Source organism: Sander lucioperca, chromosome 14, assembly GCF_008315115.2.
Source record: "Sander lucioperca isolate FBNREF2018 chromosome 14, SLUC_FBN_1.2, whole genome shotgun sequence".
NCBI classification, from domain to species: Eukaryota; Metazoa; Chordata; class Actinopteri; order Perciformes; family Percidae; genus Sander; species Sander lucioperca.
Window position 1 is genome coordinate 2,835,883 of NC_050186.1, and position 23,453 is coordinate 2,859,335.

At 41.0% G+C, this 23,453-nt stretch overlaps 1 protein-coding gene across 1 annotated transcript in view; it reads right to left on the reverse strand.

Moving 5' to 3' along the window:
- col27a1a (collagen, type XXVII, alpha 1a) overlaps positions 1-7,744 on the reverse strand; it is a 72,511-nt gene extending 64,767 nt beyond the window's left edge. Inside the window, exons 1-2 of the mRNA XM_031317772.2 lie at positions 7,294-7,744; positions 2,800-2,870 (exon numbers count right to left, since the gene is read on the reverse strand). Coding sequence (XP_031173632.1) covers positions 2,800-2,870; positions 7,294-7,346 — 124 coding nt within the window. The 5' untranslated portion in view covers positions 7,347-7,744. The remainder of the gene's footprint in view (positions 1-2,799; positions 2,871-7,293) is intronic.
- Between the last annotated feature and the right edge of the window lie 15,709 nt (positions 7,745-23,453).

The following is a 23,453-nucleotide window of genomic DNA, read 5'->3' on the forward strand; positions in this document are numbered from 1 at the left end:
GCCTCTCTGCCAACTTTGACTTTCTATTCAGCATTTCAGTCTCAGGGGTCCCATTCTCTATATGACCTGTGATCTCAGACCCAGGCCCCTCAACATCTTTATTGTCTCTGGGCTCACTCTGACCTGTGGTCACTGGGCCTTGCCTAATGGGGACATGTGTATAGAAGCCCTGCTTGTGAAAAGACTATGTTGATGACATGACAGAAAGTAGGAAAGATGAGGGGCTAGACAGATGGGATGTCCTAGTAGTTGCTGTACTGGTAAGCCATGGAGAGAAAGGACTTCAATGAGATGCTTGTCTTTCTATAATACAAGGCTTGCTTCATTAGACCACTGACGAGGGGCTCAGACTTTGGAAATATATAATTGCACGGAAAGTTTAAAAAAAAAGTTGAGAGAGGGTATTTGATCCCTTGTAGTCGTGGTAGTGATCAAGGAATTAGACCTGAGGGAGGAAGCTGCTCAGAAGTGAAATGTTTTTTTGCAGAAATAGTTCTCTTCTCACATTTAATGTCAAACAAAAAAATTAAACTAATCTGTCTAGTCGGGAATTAGTGAGGGCTATTGATGCACACCAGGAACACATTTTGAATCTAATTTCATGTGTTTCATTATACTCAATCACAATTTTGTTGCACAGTGACAAGTGAGGAAAATGCAGATATTCCTCTCCTATATAGCCAGTTCTTAATGGCCTTGCCATGCTCTGTATTAGGATGTAAGATTTCCCCTTGCCTCAAAACATTAGGGCTTTGTAAAATAGCCAGAGGAAACAAGACCTTCATGGGATATAGTGTATCCACAGTGAATTCAGTGTGGTCTCTTCTGCAGTAAAGGACAACAGGACTTGGCAGTATGGCAGGGGGGTGTATTACATTTATCTGGTCTGTACATAGACTCCTGTCTCCAAACTACTTTATTTCAGTACCACTTGCACTATTTCTGGGATATGCATCAACCATGTGGTTTTAGATATACAGTACAGCATACTGTATGGATGTGAACACACACAAAGAGACAGACTTGTGTTTAACACATGGCTCGAGTTCATAGCCTTGATCTGTGCCAAGTCACTCAAGTAGGACAGAGAGAAAGTCCAAGGCTATTCAGTCTGTAATGTTATCCCTTGTAGAGGATGAAGTCACCGATTCATTCGGACACATTCAAAAGATCTCTCTTTGGCTGGCCTACACAGGTCTACAGTGAGCCATTTATGTTATCATCCCCACAGCAATACATCACATGAATTCCCACAATATTAGATTTGAAATCATGATTTGAATAAGATACAACACATGGCAAAATATTGTTTCTTTACATTTTCCTTCTTTTTTTAAGAGCTCTTTTATGGTATGCAACTCATCCACTAGGCCTTTATTTTGACAGTTGACAGTGTAGAGAGAGACACAAAACAAGGTGAGAGAGAGTTATACCATGCAGCTGAGGTCCACAGCTGGATTTCGAGCACAGCAGGGACAACTCTGCAACAGTGATGTCGGTAATGGACAGTGTTGCCAGATTTGACTGACGCCAAGTAGCCCAATCAGGGACTAAAACTAGCTATATTGTCATAGCACATTTTTTTACATTTAGGAAAGAGATTTGTTTTATCAAATATAAAAGTCATCACTTAAAATAACAGATGTAAGCTTTTACGAGGCTTTTATCACAGAGCTGTGAGGTTAAATTGAAAAAAAAGGTTTCAGCCTTGTTGTAATGATCTGAGATGACATTTGTTTTCATTAGTTTTCAGTGACTGCGCGTCAGGGCTATTGAACTTCCTGTCAGTCTCAATCAGGATAATTGGAGGAGAGAAGAGGCCGATTCACTGGACTGTATCAATACATTTTCATCAGGGGAAACCGCCGAATGGTACAAAGAGTAGTTGAAATGATCGTAAGCCGCCCAAAAACATTTTTACCTGCCCAATCATATAACAACTAGCCTAATCAGGCGGAAAATCTGGCAACTGTCAGTGGAGATTGAAACGCATTATTGCATTATAATTTAACCTGCCCTTCACCTTTTTCACCAAACCTACAATAAAAAATTGTTTGGCTACTTGGCTGTAGCTGAAACAATTTGTGATATTGATATGGCGAACTTGTTAGCAAACAGTTGCTAATTTACACATCCAGCAGTTACAGAGCAACAATATCATTCATTTAGAGTCAAGTTTCTGTCTACCTGATGGATGTAAGTCCAATATCCACTCTCTTTTAGCTCTTTTATTGGTCTCCAACAACTCCTGTCTCTTTAGCAGCTAAATGCTCCACTATGTTCACCGACAGCTGTTGAGTCCGAAAACAACGCAATGAGAGCAGTGTGAGTGAACCAAACAGTTAAGTTGCAAATCTAGACAATGAGCTGAAACGTCGAGGGAAGATCTGGGTTATTCATTAATAGCGACTCCTTAAAATTTTTCATTTGATACATTGTAAATATAAAAATGAAGTTGTTATCTTGTGTCTAGAACAGTGACCTTTACGTCATGTTTACTGTATGCTGTAAATCAGAGAAGTGAGACAGGAGAGGTGTTTTGAGACCAACATTTCTCTGAATCGTTCAGCTCTGAATCTACGATCTGAACACTCCCTTGCTCACTCAGCTTACTCAAGACTTGTTGTCATGCCAACAGTTGGCCCAATTTTCATAGCAATGTGTTTACATGTTTGGGCAATGACCAAATAGTCAAAGAAAAAACTCCAAAATCCCCCAAGTGCTCCAATAACTTTTACAGCTTTTCCACAGGAAAGAGGTGAGAAAGTGAAGTGAAGTGGAGGTGACATTAAGTCTTACCTTCAGAGTGTACTTGTGTAAGTCCCAGGTAACAAGTACAATATAATACGGTACAGAGCAATAGGGCTCTCCTGGGGGAAGAGAAGAGAAGACGTTAGAAAGAGGCAGAAGTCACACATTACTGAAACATGCAATTGTTTAACTTTTAAAATATTTTGGTGATATTTTCTAATAAGGAACTCTTTATAAATAATAAATCAAATCATAACAAATGCTTTATTTACACGTCATTGATAAGAGAAAATTTAGGTTGCAAGATTGTTAAAAAAAAGTGTTTGTCCTTTCTACAGTCATAAATGTTAGTAAACCATGAATAAAGGTCCCTGGGTTTCTAACTTGCTAATTACCCATACATTCAGTAGGTATAGTTGTTAATAAGGCATTAATTAAGGGTTTTAATTATCGAGTCTGCAGTTGTAAGTGTTAATAAATTGTCTACAGATAGATTGCATGTGTTTTAATAGATTGCAAAATCATGAAATAGACTGAGAGATTACAAAACTGGTATCATGAAAGGATGTAATAATAATGTGTAATCAATTTTAACATCACACCAAAACACAGATTCAAACAAAACCATATGTTTTGCATTTGAGCTACTGAAACCATGTGAATAACAAATGGGAACTGGATTCTGCAAAAGCACTTACAACTCAGAGCAAAGAAGAGCGCACACACACAGACACACACACACAGACACACACACACACACACACACACACACACACACACACACACACACACACACAAACACACACACACACACACACACACACAGCTTGAAGTTACGGTTTTCTATAGTAGACTTATCCTACTCTCCTCCCAAAACCAAGATGTGTACTGTACGTATAGCCACACACACACACACACACACACACACACACACACACACACACGCACGGAAAACAAAAACAAAGCAGCCTCTCTCAACATCCGCATCCAGGTGAGCAGCAGAGCTGAGGAGACTGATTAGAAAGTGGACTGAGCTCAGCGGGGGACTGAGATCTGGTGACAGGCAGGGGAGCCACTGTTTACCGCTGGAGGTCATCCAGACACACATGGTCACCCACACACACATATTGGAGGAGGAAATGTGTATAGCAGCTGTGGCTCGAGGGCCGGAGTGGAGCAGGCAGTCAGGGGCGTGGGCCAACAGCTCCAAATACATAAAATGTGGGAAAGACAGTAACTGTTGCATAAACATATTTACCTGCACTATCCCAGGCTAAGATCTTTTTTAGAAATATTTCTGCAAACAACCCCTGCACCAACCAGTAGCTGCTTACCCTACTGGTCTGACTGATTATAATCATGGTGTGTACATATCTAAGTGTATGTGTGTGATGGTGTGTGTTTGTGGTGTCTATGTCTGCCTCTCTCCCAGTTCCTTGTTGCTAATAAAGCTTCATCACAATCAACTCCACACACAGCTGGCTGTGATTACTCAAGATGCTTAGTGTGTGTGTGTGTGTGTGTGTGTGTGTGTGCAAGAGTGAGTGTGTATCTCCAGGACTCCCAGCTGGTTACAGTCTCATTCAGTGTCTTATCAGCTGAGGAGAGATCAGCTTTCTGAAAATGAGTCATGAATGCTGAGATTTTTACTGCAGCAAAAACGACTCTCATTCTGCCCCTCAAGCTGTTTACATCTATGTACTGGTCCGAGTTTCCTGGGAAACTGCGTTGTTTTCTCTGGCTTTTCATTTTAAAAGCTCTCAGTAGCTTGTTTACATTTTCATTAGGGTGCTTTTTAAAGTGTACGTGACAGGTTGGAATTTTTCTTCTGTGGAGCAGTTAAAGGCGGTTGCACTGAGGTGGATTTGTGCACAGTGGACATTTAAATCAGCAGGGCTGACATCTGTAAACTGACCCTGTCTGGTGTGGTTTCCATACTGCAACAGTGAGCTATGACATGACTCCCTGAGGGAATTCCCGGCTAAGCTGAGTGGACAAAATACAGGCCAGATGAACAATACCTCCTCCTAAGTCATCCACTAAAGCTGACATTGTAACCTATATATTGGGCTGTGAGCCACTGAACTCAAATTTCAAAGACAGAAGGGTGAAGAACACTGCTCTGTACTGCTGATAACATCTTTCTCTTCTCATTGAACTTCTTAACTTAACTGTGATTAGCACACACATCTCCTTTGCTGTCAAAAAGCCAAGTCGTTTAATGGAAAAACTAAATGTGGATAGACTGATCAACAATACACCGATGAAGAGAGTCAGTCATCAAGATATCTGGTGCCACGTTGAACAATCTGCAGCAGTAATCTACGGATGAATACTATACATTTCCTCAAAGCCAGTGTTCTCTTTCCGTGATGTATTTTCTGGCATCAATTGTCTTTATCTTTTTTCCTAAACCTCATTGCCCATGTCTAAACTCTGAGTCTAACCTCTTGACCCCAAAAACTACCACCACCCCCTCCCCACACACTCAAACAGCAGTCCATCTGTAGGACAGTGACCAGTCAAAGGTTGAGGAACGGGACACACTGAGAAGCCACTATAGTTTCTGTTATTTTTCACAAGTTTGGACTACTCAATGATTGCCTGAAAGGATTTCCCAAAGGCGATCCTGCCCCCTGAGCACACACACACAATCACACACACACACACACACACACACACACACACACACACACACACACACACACACACACACACACACACAGACACACACACACACACACACACACACACACACACACACACACACACACACACACAGAGTGGAAAATTCCTACAGAAGAGCTGACATTAACAGAGGCTGATGAGGAAGAGAGGGTAACTGACATCTCATGAGGCCAGTGTTATGTCCATCATCTGTTCTCTCTGCAGTCAAGTAATAGTAATAATGTACTTCCTGACCAATATATACTTATCAAACTATCAACTATTATTATGACTAAGAGCAGATAACATTAAATTGTATTTGAGTCATTGTAAAAAAAACTGAAACTAATTTTTGAAGTTAGAGTAAAAGTGACTAATTCAGAAAGTATCTGAGTTGCTATTTATTATATTTAAAATATTAAACTACACAGTTGTTTTTTCAGCTTGAAATATTGTCAAAATATACCAAATCATTGCCAAAGAATAATTGAATGCGAAAAGCCAGAAGAGAGACACAAAGGGCGACACCATGTGGACACGACTGATGCTCCATGCAGCTGACACCTCGCAGGTAGACTCCTAAATTCATCGCAATACATGCACATCTTAAATAAATGATGTAGCTGTAGTACAACTGTTTTCTGAGGATGCGAACCTCTTGTTTTTCTTAGTAAATGGCAGTTTCTGCAAAACGCCCAGTCAGGTGTGAAAAATTAAGCTGATAGATACCATTTAGACTTGTTTTCATGAGAAACTAACTGTGGGTCAAATCTCCGGACTTTTCTACTCCCTAGACAACTGCATCCATACTATCTCGCCACTGATTCATTCACTAAACCAGATGTTCACTGCGCAGTAAAACCAAATATCAATTTTAAGATAAGACTGAAGCAAGCATGTATTAATAAATGAATGCATAAATGAATGCATTGATGACTTATCAACAGTAATTATGCAACAGCTGGCTGGTGCATGTACTTCCCTAAATAAACGTCAACAGTGTAGCCAAGAGAAGACCAACATTTTCGGTCCATATATTACGATAGCTTGTCTGTGTAAACACATGCAAACAACATCTGCATTGCATGTCTCATAGTAGTAAAACCAATGTCAGTTGCAGATGTTCAGCTGGTGTCACAGTTTTACCTAGCTAACTTTAAAAGCATTTTCTTAAAAAAACAACAACAAACAAACACCTTTTAACTGCCCTGCGTAAATGTGTCTGTGGGCTCTGAATGCGTAAAAGGGAAAACATGTAAAGCATCTAGCAAACGCTCCAGTGGATGCTGATGAACTTCTCCTGAAACTTTATGAGTCTGAATAATTGCCTGTTTTGCTTGTTCTATCAGATGAGTCAGTTTAGTAAACACTATGGCAGAGGTCCGGCATACACCCGTTTTATATTTGCCAAACAAAAGATTCAAACACTTGAAATAATTATATTTCTTTGAGCAATTACAATATGTCTTCCACAAAAGTAAACAGATAAGAATGGTAATATTACATATTATTAATAATGCTTGGTCTATTTGATCCATTTATTAAAAATAGAAAAAAATAGGGGAAACAAACATTTGGACAAATTGACTTATTTTAACAAAGTTATGGTGGGCCTACATGTCAAACAAATGACAGCCATGGTCCAAACAGACCCCATTCAGAGCCTCAGTAGTCCCCAGTGGACGCCACTCCTGCATAGTGAGCTGGACCACAGCCAGCCGGCACATCACAGGTAGGCTACGCACATGGAGGCATGCAGTTCCTTAAATTGTAAGTCAGTCCCCGCCAGTGATCCGACTCACCTCAGCTCTTTCCAACACCCTCTGATCGGAGCACAAAGACACAAAAAATATATTAAATATATATTATACTTACTTTGTGTCTAGATGAGAGGTTCTGCAATCTCTCCTTCGGGTGCCTAAATTCATTTGTATTCATTTGTCCTGGCAGTCAAAAACCTGACCGTTAATCACAGCGTGACTCCTTTGCAAGGGGGCAGAAGACACCGGTCGCCGTTTTACACATTTGACAAGCTTCAGATGAAGTTCCAGAGGAAAAAACTCATGTTGATTTGCCTGTCAAGCCCGACATAAATTCCTTCTGGCAGGCTGGTTTGACAGAGAGTTTTCCTGTGCGATTGTCTGTCGATATTCCCCTGTGTTTCATTCATTTATGCCGATCCAGATTGAGGGACGCGCAGCCGGAGAGAAAGCTGGGTTCTTTTGGAGGGGTGTTACGGAGTCAGGAGCGTTGGACTCATCCCTTTCCTTTTTAAATAGGCTTTCTGTGGGTAAAGCGATGGCAAATGTACCGCACGGCCAGGTGTCAAGTTACAAACCCAGCGGTTGCATCGAGCAACTACACGCCTTCTCCAGGGGGTGGCCACATGGATTTTATCCAAAGTCCCATGCATGCACCGGTAAACCATATGAATGAACCACGGTAACACAAGACTGCCACTGCCTAACAGGAACGCCTACAGCTCCTCCAGAGACTCTCATTTAAGTATCCACCTTATTATCCCTTAATGTGTGGAATCATTTGGGTGATTGCAAATCATCTATGATGGCCTTCAGTCATTAGAGCCACTTCCTTTCAAGAGAAACTTACCAGCAAAGGATAACTTTATTTATTCACTGCAAACTTGGCAAGTGTGTCTCATCTCCCCTTGGAATATGGTAATATATGAGTAACCCGCTACAAAACACACTCACAATGATGTTTAAGATCTTGATAATTTACTGGAAAGAGCTCTCTCTAACTTTGTCACACACACGCACGCACGCACGCACGCACGCACGCACACACACACACACACACACACACACACACACACACACACACACACACACACACACACACACACACACAGTCACAATATGGTTTGAACATTGCAAAATCTAGGCCAGTTCATGCAGATATTTTGCAACATTTCCCTAAATGAGACATCTGCGTTGACATCAGTCTTGCCTATTGTGTTAGAGAAGTGTTAATGGAGAGGGAGCAGCACCTGGATCAGCTCCCATTACCTTAGGAGGGGTCATGGTCTGCTGTGGGATGAGGGCTACCAAAGACCTCCGCACAGCCACAATTGGTCTCCGGTAATTACCACCTGACATCATCTGTTTGAGATGACTCATGAACAGGTACGCTTAACAAGATGTTCCCCAACTTAATGTGGAAAAAAAGAAGAGTTAACAGTTTTCATAAGAACTATTTTTATGAGTTTAATGTGGTTCAAATAAAAACTCCTCACAGGAAGGTCTGCACATATCTAGAGTAACAGGAACCTAGTTTCTCCAGAGAGATGTTGCTAGATGTTAATTTCTTCAATTATTTTGTTTGATGCTGTGAGCCCCACAAATACATTTTCATTCACCTCCATCATATTAGGGTGGAGGCAAAAAGTAAAACCAAAACCATTTGCATAGCATGGCCAGATGACACTGGTTGTACATGTGCATTTTTGGGGTGGAACATCCTTTAATTGACAGGTCAAATGAACCTACAGTACTAACAACTCCCATGTCAACTAATTACCTCTGAGGAAAACACACCTGCTTGGGCATCAGCCCATCATCTCGTTTCTAAATAAGGACTAATACCTTTTATCAACCCTGTTTTGATTGTAATTAAATTAATTTGAAGTGGATAAATGGGTAGGAGGATCTTATCACATGAAACTTACTAAATCTAAATGAACCAAACACTATGAATTGATATTACATCAACGTGCTTGTTCAGATGAATGCTGAACACAGCAACATGAGTGGACAAACAACGTAATAAGGATGTAAGTGACTTGGATCCTGTTGCGCTCTCTCTTTGAGCTGACTGGCCAGAGGCCTTAAGGCACTGAAAGATCGCCTTGATTGACACTCTGTTAGGGTGGAGCTGACTGCGTGTGTCAGCGAGGGCGATCTCCCTGCATTTCAGCCCAAGGTCGTTGGTAAGCCAGCCTCAAGGGTGGGTGCTAATGGACGCAAGTCATTAACATCCTTTTTACAGTCCCCTTCACACACTCTGGCCCTTGTGTTTCAGTGCTGGGTGCCACCTGACCCTCCCATATACTTCCAATGAGCCACAGCAATTCTGCCCTATTCTTGCAAATTACAAACTCTGCGCTTGCTAGCGCGCTCACTGCCACCCCTTAAAGCTTCTTAATTATGGTCATTGGCACCAAGTCTGAAAGCTCCCTTTATCCCAACCCCCCCCCCCCCCACACACACACACACACACACACGTTCCAGAAATAGGCCCTGCTGAAGCACACAGGCAGCCCAGATCAAACGCTCCCCGTAGGGAATGGGTCATTACTGGTGCGCAGGGCGGACACAGCCCAATGGGTGCTGGGCCACGCCTTGAGCGCAAATTGCAGCCTGGGCCTAGTGAGGACACAAGACTGTTCTTTGATGCACGGCAAGAGTAACAGCAACACAGGCTGTTTGGATATCAGTGTTTAAAGTGAGTTGTGTACTGTACATACATATAAACAACCAATACAGTGTTTTGCAGACTAAAACGCTAGAGAATTGGGTGCCGGGCTTGGTTGGGTGTTCACATGTTTTTATGGTTTATATTGATCTAGATGTCATCCCTGTTTTACATAAGCAGCATGAATTGATTCCAGGTGATGAAGACCTTAAGTCATAAAAATGACTGAAATTATGTAAAAACTACAAGATTGTTGTTTTGTTTTAAACTTATTACATTGTCTGTGTAGTTTTTACAATTTAAAACACCTAAGGAAAGTAACATAAGCAACTGTGTTTTCAGAGCACGTGTGAACATTAAATTAACCTTATGTCACCCAACAAATAAATAAATTGTAAAGACAGTCACCTCTGTGTAGGTGTGTTTTCACACTGAGCAGTGGCAGAGGTTATAGAGGTGGTAGCGGTGAACCAGACAGTGCTGTCTCTCTCAGCTCCACTGCATACAAGAAGACTGTTGATACAAGGAATGTGTGTGTATGCTGAGTGGGTGAACACACATGTGCATGTGCATGTGTGTGTATTTGGAGTGTCTCGGTGGTTTGTGTTTTTCATTTACAGGTGGTTGTGTCCACTTGTTTGTGTTCCTGGTTCTGTCTACTTCCTGTGTAGGGATGGTTTGGTGATGCACTGGGAGGTGGAAAGTGTTCAAACAAGCTCCTGTCTGCTGTTATTTGTGTTACGCTCAGTTCCATGTCGAGGTCTTTCTCTTTCTTTTTTATTTCTCTTTGTCTTTTCCCTTCTAATCTGTCACACCCTACTCTACGCTGACTCCTTTATCTTCTTTTTGCTTTGTACTTTTATCTGCTAAATCCTCTCCATCTCTCCCTGTTTCCTTTTGCCCTCCTCAATCTTTGTCTCTCTCTCTCTCTCTCTCTCTCTCTCTCTCTCTCTCTCTCTCTCTCTTCCTCTCACTTCCTTCACCACAAACATTTTCAGTGTTGGCACACCAGAGTAGACAGCCACCCCTAAAGCAGTGCCACAACCATAATGAGCATGTTGAGTTCTCATAATAACACCAGAATAACCTGCTGGGGGAGACAAGGTCTTTTGGGGGCAGGCTCTCAGACCTGGCTACCCTGGATTCAAAAAAGTGTCAACACCACACAGACCCGCGCTTGTTGAAGTGTGAAATATGGAGTTGAGTTTCCCCCACTGTGTACTGTTTTTAGATTGATTTCTGCAGTGTTTGCTATTTTATTACTGTATTTTTGTGTTCAGGGTTGAGATGTTGTTGTAAGGTGCTAAAATGATGTACATTTACTGTAACTGTAACACAGTGGCTTGTTTAGGGACTGTACAAAAATTATTAAGAGGGAGGGGGAAGGTTGTGTATTTTTTCCTTTTGGTGAAGCGAGGGTAGTCTAAACTAGTTGGGAAAGTTAGAGAGTGATTTAAAGTGACAGCTATTGGTTAAACAGATATAGAATGATCAATTGCTACTTCCACTTCTATTGTGCAACTTGGTGGCTATGTGAAAATTATTATACCGCTAACATATCAAGGTCTAAAATGGAGTACACCATCTTAAACTTGCAATATGTGATTTTTTTGGACACTTGGGGGCAGCAGAACCAAGTTGTGAACGCAACATTGGAAGTCCTGTTAGCAGCGTTCCCGAGAACCGCTCATCCAATCGTCTTCACGTGCGATACTGCACTACCTTGGATCCTCAGCAATACACCTGCCAAGTGTGAAGTTGATGGATGAACGTTTCTCATTTGTGAAGGACAGTCATACATGCATACAGTACATACACAGATACTTCTTACTTTATATTTAGATGATGCTGCTACAGCGCCACCTATTAGCCAAATGGCACCGGATTTGTCATGGCCACGCAGACATCATATCTACACATGTCCACCAAATGTGGTTGTAATAGAACAAAGTGTTCAGGAGATAATGGGTGTTAGTGGATTTTTTTGGCCAGTGGGATATGGGTATACAGTGTGAGAGTGGTAAGTGTGAACTAAAACAGTAAAATAGTAAAGACTAGCCTGCAGGTAGTCTGACCCACAATTTCCACCAACTGCGGAATGGCTGCGGATCCGCTCCGGAACGGCGGCGGAGTCAATAGGTTTCCACTAAAGTCAATGTGTGTATTTTCACTGACTGCGGAACAGCTGTGTTCCGACTGCGTCCCAGCTCCGGCGATCCGCAGCCATGCAGAGCAGATACGCAGAGCTTCTATTTTGGCCGGATGCAGGAGAGCTCCGTAGCAATTCAACACAGGGCAGATTGTGCGGGACAGGAAGTCGAGCACAGAAACAAAATAAAACAGCTGGTTAATTTTCAAAATAAAATACACCGTGCTCACGGCGGATCATATTTCAGCAGGTCAGCACAGAGTTGTTTCCCCTCTACTCCTCTGGATGGAAACAAACTGTTGTTGGTTTTGTGGTTCTGTTTATAGAAACTACATCCTGTTATATCGCGCGATCATACGTGAATTCGCGAGATCTCGTGGGTCCTCGTGACTTCAGCTGTCAGTCATGGCCGCAGCCGTTCCGCAGCAAATCTGCGGACCTGGTGGGTATTGAAGGACGGCTGAGCACGGAGCCGACACGCAGCGGAGCCAATCCGCAGCCGGGTGACTCACCGGATGTAGACTGTGGGTATAAGGCTGCCATTGCCCACATGTTTCAAGTGGCATTCACCTCCCCTTCTGCTATTTACGTGTTACCATTTTCAAAATACTCTTCGCTATAGAAAAACAAACAAACAACATCCTCTGAGCAACCTAGCTACACGCTGAAAATGGCAAATTTTGACTAAGATTAGGATTGTGCAATAAGGCAGGCATGTTTGGTTCTTTCGGTAATGGTTACAGTACAAAAATGTACAATGTCAGAGCTCACCTCCTTACGTACAAATGTTCCACTAAAACAAGTTCCCTACGAACACTATTGTGCAGGGGCAACGCTGCTGCATCCTGGACAGCTCCGGCCAAGATGATTGTGATTGGTTTAAAGAAATACAAAATAGCCAGAGTGTTTTTTCCTCCTATAGCAGAATAATAACTGGTGCAGCCAGACCAATCTCCAGCGTTGACACAGCACTGTGGAAATAGTCTGGCTATATGCAGGAGAAATATCTTGCAATATATTAAAGTGGAGCAGAAGAGGCTGTATAGCGTTTGCCTATTTTCATTCCTGACACATTTTTTGGCAGTCAGATAGAATATTGACACAGGACCAACATGGCACACTCAGAAAGGCGCAACACACTAGAAAGTAAGTCGGCACCTGTGTGAGTATATAGAAGATCTACTGTATATACATACTGTAAGTGTGTGCGCAAGTATGCAAGGTCTTAGATGTGAGAGAGAAATTGGCTGGATTGGGTGCTGTGAAATTCTACCTTTCAAGCTCCTCCCTCCATCAACAGCAGACCCTGACAGCATGTACAGTAGGAGAAACCTTTTCCACCATTCCAGGCAGCTTCTTATTATAATGAAATCCCACCTGAGTGTGCAATTCATACCTTGATTAAATCCAATTTCAATTTCCAATTCACTGCTTATCATCTTTCAAAAGAGCCATAATTAATTCTTATTCTGGACACAAGGCTCTGTATTGGATTTGGATTGGGCCACCAGAGACCTGGGTAGCCTAAGTGGAAACAGCAGGGCCTAGTGAAACCTGCTCTCTCTGGCATAAAATCAGTGTTCAGAATCCAATGATGCCCTCTGTAAAAGGACTTCATTATGCTCTCAGAATATGGACTAGACAAATATTTGGCTTGGTCATTATGATGCTGTATCCACTTCCCCCATGGAACCAGGTCCTACACCAGGCTCAGTGTTTCTGCATCCCAGAGATGGCTCACCCTACCCCCCCATCAGCCACTCTCTGTCTCCTTCCTTACACGAGCCAAATCGGAAGAAATACAATATATTCCCCACATTGCTGGGATATTACAGTAAAAGAAAAGAAACAGATGAACAGAGAGGTATCACACTGCCACCATGGAATCATAAAACAAATGTTTTTGATAATCTTAGAGGACCAGTATTAAACATAAGGGGGGCATTTTGAGGAAGATCTCCCCTCAACTTTTAATTAAGCCTGCAGCTCCTCTGTCTCCATCATTCTGACATAATACAGAAATGGTCAGGAAGTGTCACCCCCTCAGACCCCCAGATCCCTCCAAACAGATGGTCTTTCACTTAGATTTTTAGCTACTACTCCTCTTCACCTGCCCCGTTACCCCCCCCCCCCCAAGCGCACACTACTATCCCAGTATTCACCGATGACCAGCTAAAGTCATGCATGTTTTTTCCTTCCTTAACTGTTTCCCCTTTATAAGGAGGGAAGCTCTGTATGTCTTTTGGTGTATAGTAGCCTCTTAATGTGCTGCTGTAGATTTAAAGGAATAGTTTGACATTTGTTAGTGTCCGACAATTTCTGTAACTTCCCAAAACCAACAAACATTTACACCCTCTTCCAACAGGAGTGTAGTATCAATCTTCTTATAATCAAGAAAGCAAAGTTTCCTAAAATGTTTAACTATTCCTTTAAATGACAGTAACTGAGCTGAGCTTTTTTTTTTATAAATATCTGACTGAAGAACTAGAACTAAGTGCAAGGATCGGAGGTTGGTTATAGTAATACTACAGGTAAATGCCGCAGCTTGTGTGCATGCTACATTAGCAGATACAATAAATGTGTGTGTTTCTGTACACAAAAACTTTGTGTGTGTGTATGAATTGCTGCCGTTAACAGTCCTGTAAAGCAAAACTGTTCCAGGCCAGTGGCTGTGCCTGGGAATTACCTTCAGATGGTTCTGATAATAGGATATTATCTGACTCACTGTGGCCGCAGTGACTGCAGGAAATTGGAGAATTTTCCTATGGACACAAGTAATATGGCCATATGACCCTGTGTCCTGTCCACACCAATGAGATAACTTCCTCTTCCGGATTGTGACACAAGCCATCACTATTAGTATGGCAAAGCTGAATGTTTCTTCTTATTAAAGAAACCCTAACTTGGCGCCTGGAGTCCTTACACAGCAGAATGCGGCTTAATGTACCTATCTTAGCCTGAAGCACAAGGCTTTCCATTAATGACACTCTTATAGGTTTACAGATAAGAAGACCATATTTTTTTCAAATCCGCTATTTAGAAAAATAAATTGGGTCTCCTGCAGCAAAACAAGCCCAATGGGAAATCTTCCTCATTCACTCCCAATAAATGCATTTATTTCTAAATCTAGCAGCTTGGCCTCCATTTATCAAAGCCTCTATATGAAAAGAGTTTGAACCGATTTAGGATCCATGCATCATAAATCATAAATCATAAATTGAAGCATCCCAGTTGGGAGGTCATGTGGCTTTGACGTGCTGCAGAGATGTCCTAGGTGAATGGAAGGGCTGATTTAGGCTGAGGTCCTTCTGCTGAGCTTTGTTGCATCCAGCGAAGCACATAGGCCAAGGCCCGTGCTTGGCAGAGCTCTGACTTTGTTGCCAATCTTAACTCCTTTACCCCCTTTTCCTCTTCTTTCATTCCTTATGCTGGTTCTCTTTTACTATTTCTGTGACCCTACCTCCACCTCCTGCCTCTCATGTGCCACGAGAGGAAGCCAAGTTTGGAGGGGAGAGAGGAAGAGCTTATCCTTTCTTTAAGTCCACCAAAACTCTCGCTGCAAAAGCCCTAAGGGCTATATAATAAACATTTCATTTCCTCTGGCAAGCAATAGGAAGGCTTATATCATGTAAAAGAGCAGAAATAGCGACTGAAAAATGCTTGTCATTCTGTGTTTCTCAGGCCAAGTTCATTCCTCCAGCTGAAGGGCTGGATCACTGTATACAGAGGCTTTTCATTCTAGAGGACATTTAGTTATCTTATTGCAGAGGCATAGAACTGTCTTATTTCAAACATAGTAAATAAAAAGAGACATGTTTTATTCAAAGATATAGGCCCAAATTAATCACATAAGGAATGTTGTATTTTAGGTCAGGGTATAATCAAAAATAAAATATCCTTCTTGACAGGGTCCGTTGTGAGAGACGACTGCATAGTGTTGGTGACAGAATCGTGTTTAAAATGAAAAGCAGTAAAAAGTTCATAGCTCTCCATCAGACAGTTTTTTTATGTCACTATTCCAGTCATATTCATTTTGTTTAATTATTGTCAGTAACATATACCAGTACTTGTCTTGACTATAATTGTTTAATGTTATATTCCAAGCTATTTAAACATTCATCTTTTGACATTTGCACTTAACAATTGTTTCAAAAGACCTTTACCAAACCTTTTAATTATTATTTAATATTACAGACTTTGGTTGGCTAATGGGATTTCTTTTGGATACTGTAGGTTTTTGAATCTGTACTTCTGTGCAGAGCCAAGCCAAGCCACACATCCCATAGTGGTACGAATAAAGACCACACAGATTTTTGAATATATCATTTTAGAGAAGACTTTGGAGCACTTTGAAGCTTGGTGAGAGAAACCTTGCTCTGTGTTTCTTCCCGTTTGTCTTCTATCATCTTGACACCAAGATCCTCCCTCTGTGTAGTTTGAAAAATATTAAGGGAGCCACTCCATCCAATAAACATGCCTCTGGCTGAACCTAATAATCCTAAATTGTAATTTTGGAGTATATATATATATATATATATATATATAAAAACACAAGGTATTTTTCCCATTAAAATCAAAGTTATGGGAACAGCAGTGATTGAATCAATGTGCCAGAAAACTAGGGACAAAATAGAACAAAGCCACTTTGTCAGTTATAGTGATTTTTCATGCCGGCGCAAAGATGCTTGCCTGCAGATCTGCAACAAGCTGGTATTTTCCTGACTTTTAACTGTTCATTTAGCAACCTTTGCCTGCTCATTTAGCAGTGTTGTGCCCTTTGAAGTGGGCATGGCCTAGAAGTGGGTGGTGCATAAGTGGGAGTTGCAAGTAAATGTGGTAGCCCAAAGTGAGGCGTCAGTATGGTGGATATTGAATTTGACGCTGGACACTATATGAGGACCATGAGTGTGCTTGAATCAACGCCATTCAGTCAATAGTTTAATAATGCTTTAATAACGCAGATATTTGCAGCAGGTCCTATACAAATCAACCCTTCTCACTCTCCTCTTAGTACCAGACTGTCAATTATTCTAACAGGTTGTTACACCTTTACACATTACCATTTGCTCCCTTGCCAAAATAAATATGCTACTAGTAATAATAATATTTAAGTTTCCTGGGTTTACCCGCAGTGCATTTAGGCATGAAAGACAGACATCTTCCATGCTTCTGCTAAACCATCACACAGTATGTGGGATGGCTGTAGGATGAGAGGAATATGATGTTGCCATCCGACACTATGCTTATTTTCTTCTGCACAAATAAGCACCCATTGCTGATCTCACCCCTTAATTCTTATAGTTTCTAATCTGAGAGCTGCACCTTGCCTTTAGCGGCTTTCTGCTCCCATCTCTAAGGTCTGTTTGTTGAATTACGTAGCCTTCATGTCCCTAAATTACCTCATCTTTTTAGCCACGCTTACAGTGTGGCTGTAGCGATGGCAATGTCAGTCTGTTGGTTGGCCCATTGGTCCATCACTTTGATCAAGACTAAAATATTTAGATAGATTGCCAGAATATTTTGTACAAACATCCATGGTTCCCAGAGAATGTATCCACCTGACTTTGGTGATCTTCTGACTTTTCCTGTAATGCGAACATCATGTTAACATCTGTGTTCAGGGTGAAATATCTTGATCTAACTATATTGGATGGATGAAATTTCCTCTAGAGGATCTAGAAGGTGAATCTTCTGACTTTTTCCTCTAGCAGCAGCAGCAGCAGCAGCAGCAGCAGGTCAACGGTTTCATTGATTCAGTGAAGTGATATAGTTTACATTTACCAGAGGGATTGGCTCAACATTTTGTACAAATCTTCATGGTTTCCAGATTATGTATCCTCATGGGTGTTGTGATCCCCTGACCTTTTCTCTAGCGCCACCAGCAGGGTGACATTTTTGGTTCAGGGTGATGGCTCACCATGCTATTTGGAGCAGATATTCATCCTACGGACTTTGGTGATCCCCTGACTTTTCATCTTGTGCCATCATTAAGTCAAATGACCAAATAGGCCTACCTGCAAAACTAATAACATCCACCATTAACCTCAGTGCTAATTAGCAAATGTTAGCATGCTCACAAGCTAAACAAAGATGGTGAACTTAATAAATATTACCTGCTAAGCATCAGCATGTCAGTATTGTCACTGTTAGCATGTGAGCATGCTGATGTTAGTGTTTATCTCAAAGCACTGCTTAGGTGCAGCCTCACTGAGCCACCACTAGCTTGGTTGTTAACTCTTGGTATAGTGCTGTTCCTAGGAACCATACCTTCCTGGACAATACTAACCAGTTTGAGTGTTTCTCTCTTTCTTTCTTTTAAAAGCCATCATTCTTCTGTCCCAAAACCCTTTTTGTGTGCTTTTGTTGTAAAATAGGAGGAGTATTTTCAGGTTACCAGTGGAATGCACAAGAGGTGCGTCCCTGTGAGAGCATATACATGATAATGATCCAAGAGAATCCAACCTTTAGGATGCAGAGACTGTGAGAACGGAGGGAGAATTGCTGGGTGTGGAGGGTAAGCTCAACATGATGTGCCCACAAAGACATCTGTGAAACAGGACTGAGGGCTATTGGATGACAAAATATTTTAGTTGATTAAAAGCACCACAATTGCACTACTTTGTAGAGGATGTTTTGCAGTCTTTTTGTCATTCAATTGGCACCTATTCCAAATATTTCATTATCCCATGCCTGTTAACCAAAAAGGTCATGTTAAGAGTCATATTATTTTTGTTCCAGCTGAAAACATTATGATATTAAAGACACAAATACTGTTTGTATAAGCCTGCAGTGGTCAAATTAAATCTGCATAATTCCCTTCCTGTAAAACATTGTTGAATGGTTTTATGACTCAATAAGTGTTAGAAACTGGAAATTATCATTTTTAAAACTCAGCTTTAAAACAGATGCAAGCTTGGAGGCGGGTCATACATCATCAAATTTTTTAGGAAATAATTACAACACAGTATGAATAACTGCCTCTCTTGGACAGAAAAAAGGAGCTTGTTCCATAACATCACTGTAACTGTAACTGCTTTTATTGCACATTTCCACCATCTTGCCTTGCATTTCTGCTGGTTTCCACTTTCTCGTCCAGTGAATGACAAATGATAAGGCTTATGCCATCCCTCGTAATGGGAAAGGCTAATCTGAATGAGACCATTTTGATGTGTGGCGCTGTGCATTGGGGAATATTGCACCAAGATTCTGATCTTGCTATTTTTTTTGAGTTTACCAAAATTTGTATTGTCTTACTGTCTTACAATGGGTAATGCCAGGTTTCTCAACGTTTTGTGGGATGTGGCCCCATTTTAAGCCCCCAAAAATCTAATAAACAGCAATTTAAAAGTTGTCATGCATGTTGATTATCATATACTTTTCTATTCTATTTCAAACGTTCTTTATGCACTTTGACTTATAAGATAAATTGTGAAACTTTTGGAGAAAATTCCACATTTCAGCCTGATAGAGGGATTGTAACGCTGTTTAGTCAGAGTTGTACAAACTGTGGTCACGTTAAGGTCAATTTATACTGACACATAGCAGGATAGGGCTAAATTACCACAGTAACAGACACATATTTCATGTAACCCCAGTTTCTGAAATGAAGGCTTTGTTGTGAGTCACATTTTTTAAAATGACAATTCAGGATTTTCCTAACTTTCAACTGAACATCAAAGGTTAACTCTAAGTTTTAGTTGTGCTTAGGTGTCTTAGGTGGTTTAAAGTTAGTTCAAATAAAAAAATTTTAATTCAAAGTCATTTTTTATTTTTAAGCCTATTTGTATCAAGAGAAAATAACAGTAATTGTAGTTTTGCATCGTCCTGCATGTACATGTAGCACAATACTCAGCATCTTCCTTGTCAGCCGCTGACACCGGTTCAACAGACAGTCGACTACTTTGCTCAAAAGAATAAAAAATATTAACTAATGGAAGTCAAAGCGTTTCCCTTTTATTCAACATTTGATTACCCAGTTGGTCTGGGGATGTTTAACCTCCTGATCGCAGGCAGGCTCGTTTAACCTCTTAGATATTTAAAGCTAATGACAGACAGTATGATTTTCGTCCAAACAAACAATCTCCCAGCGCTCATGGCTTGCTTTGTGTTGGACTAGACTCCCAGTGTACACGGAGCCATGTTAATCTGCGGCTCTGGCACATGTGACTGACTGTAGCTGGAGTGACTTATACTTACATTGAATACAGTCTCTATGTACTTCTGTTATTTCTGTGGGAGGGAGGGAGCCAAGGAGAGACGGGGCCATTCCAGTGCCATTTCCAGTGGCAGTCAACGAACGCTCGCCCTCTCGTAGAACAGGAGGCTGTGAAACGCTTAGAGCTCCTTGCGTGTTCGAGTAAACACCCTCTTTTGGTCTGGGGCCCCTCCAAGGGTCAATACACTGTTACATCACAAAAGCTGGATTCATGGTTAGTTGCTCCAAGGTCTAGAGGAGGAGAAGAAGGGCACAGTGCTGCCTCTCATGTGCTCTTTGTCACTTTTATATGACTACCTTATGTAGCTATCTCTTTGCATTGTTATTCTTGTCCCTCTAATCTCTCACACATTTCCTTTCTAATTAAATGTCGTTTCTTCCATTTTATGAAGGCTCCCTCCTTTCATTCATAATAATTAAGTTATTTTCCTGTCTTCTTTTTTGGCACAACATGCACACACCCTCTTCCATTTTTCCTGGATCCAGATAAATGAAGGCTCTGAGAGAGAGTTGACTGCGGCCACTAGCTGTCCACACCACAACGTAAAATGTGCCTTAGGTGGAGGTGGAAGTTTAGGAGCCGGAAAGATGTGTGTCTTCTGCTGACCGACCAGCAGCATCACAATCAGTGTTTCAGACTTAGAAACCTGCTTTAAAGTAGTCTGAATGTTCTCAGGAAAATGTCAACAACTACGATATCAATGAGGGAAATATTGTTTTGAGGTTTTCAAATCAATTTAGCAAAGTGTACATCTCATTGACATGCCTAAATACAGATCAGACTGCAAATGTTCATGTGATGCTTGAGAGTGATGGGCCCTGAGAGGAACAATGCTACCTCTGGTGGTTGTATGTGCACAATGCATGCTGCAGAATCAGTCAGTCCATTCATTTAGATATTAGAAAAAGATCTGTAATTGTGAAACTTGGCACAGAACACAGTAAAACCTTAAAAACAGATGGAAAATATTGTTATTTATTTCCAAAACAAGAAGTGACTAAACAAATACAATCCAATAATCCTCTTGTACATGGAGAGGGCTTGTTACTGAAAGTCTAATAGTCAAGAGACAGAAAGAAAATTAGTAGCTAGCAACAGCCTACTATATTTTTCTTTAGCATATGCAATAATTAACTTTATATATACGTTCCCAAACCCAATGCTTAGCCATCTCCAGCTGTGTATTTTTGGAACCAGCAACCAGGCGGAGGCCACTGTCATTTCCCAACAAGGATTCAGTCTTATGCAGCCTTGTCTCATATGAAGGCTCCTGGCTTGAACCGCCACACTTGTCCCAGTAAACCAAACCTTAATGACAGGCTTGTCTAAAGCTGGAGTCTGTTAAAATGCCTCTGGGCACTTCTATTTGTCTATGTCTATTTCCTATATCTTGTTTTGAGTTGATGTGTGCTTATATATATATATATATATATATATATATATATATATATATATATATATATATATATATATATATATATATATATATATATTTTCCTGGTTTTTGCTTCCGGTTATGGGAGAAAATGTTTTTTCAGCCATAAAAAAACTGGCACCCGGACATTTGTCCTGTGCTGGTTCTGGTTCCAGCAACTGAAATAGAAGATAAGTGTGCAATTTATAAAATTTGATTTCACTCCTTCCTTCTCCCAGAGGCAGGCAGGATGCAAGCTCAACTGAAATCCCAGTGGGGCCGTGTGTTTTTTTCTCTCCTTTTTCAGGGCTTATTTTGAATGGGGCCTTTCTACAAAACTCATTAATATCATAGTACAGTCACACCTGTATTCGCTAGCTGAACTTCCTGCAGAAATCCAAACAGGTCAGAAAGAGACAGATGGACTTTTGAGAATTCCCCGTGTTTGCCTCCCACTAGAACAGCATTCCTGTGTAGAGCCAGGGCTCTGCCTTATGAAGGGCACTCACTAAGGCATCACTGAGACTCGTTTCACAGAAAACATCCATCAAAAGGCTTCATTTAACTAGAGATGAAAGATGAGCTTTTTAACTCCTTCCTCTACCCTAAGCCTGGCCTGTTGACTTTCTCATCTGTTTACGTTCCAACACACAAACATCGAAAGCACCTTCTGTGTATGAGGCTCCTTCCTTCACATGATTAGCAATAGTCTGCATAAAGTCCTCATATTTTCTACATGATGGAAAAAATATGGCCCCTGCCACAGAATCCAATGCTCGCACTGTTCTGCACAGGATACTCTTTGCTAAGTGAACATGTGTGTTTATACGTGCTCATATGTAGCAAGCATCACTCTTGATCATATGCACAGTGCTTCAATTCCTGGACAGAGTTCCCAGACAGTCGATATTTCTGTATATGCTTGTATGTGTGCAGTATCATATCAAGTTTTCATGTCAAACCCTCCTATAGCGAGAGAAAGGGAAGACACACAAAACAATACATATGCACGTGTAAATATGTTTTTTATTGCTGTTGTAATTCAGACCAACTTGTACTATTTTACGGTTTGCTGTTAGTATTCGTATTATGTGGGAGTTTGTTCTCAACTTCAATATCAATGAAACCCATTAAACCCATTCACTTCACAAATTAAGACGGGAAACGATAGACTGGCCTCCTTCTCAATCCTAAACATGCATGTTGTATTTAGGTTAAACGCAAATGAACATGATTGACTATAATGCAGCAATAGCCGTTCGATCCTTGGCTTTACCTTTCCGCATGTTATAGTGTCGTGAGCAAGACACTGAACCCTGATTGCTTCTAATGATTAGGCCAGTGCTTTGCATAATAGCATGCTGCCATGTGTGAGTGTGGGTGTGTGGATGTGTAAACAAGAGGCAAATTGTAAAACTCTTTTGATAAAAATGCTATATAAATGCAGTCCACTTATCTTTATTTATCTGTTAAACCACATAAAGTAGACACCAGTTACAAAGTCAAAATTGTTTCCTCAATGTATGTGGACTAAAGATAATAATGCATTTACTCTCATGTTCTGTCACAATGCATCTCTCACACCTGTAGAAGGGGATTTAGGAAACTGGACGACAACCTACTATACCTATAGTTTTCATGTGTATGTATGGTCATTTTATGGCTCACCATAATATTGTTTATGATAATTTGGGTGCAGACAATGTCCACAACGTGTCAATCAGTTGTGTATGTATGAGGTTAGGTTAATCCAGAGTCTTCAGTCTTGTGCTAGAGGTACATTCCCAATTCAAAACTCCTTTACTTTCCACATTTGTCACAT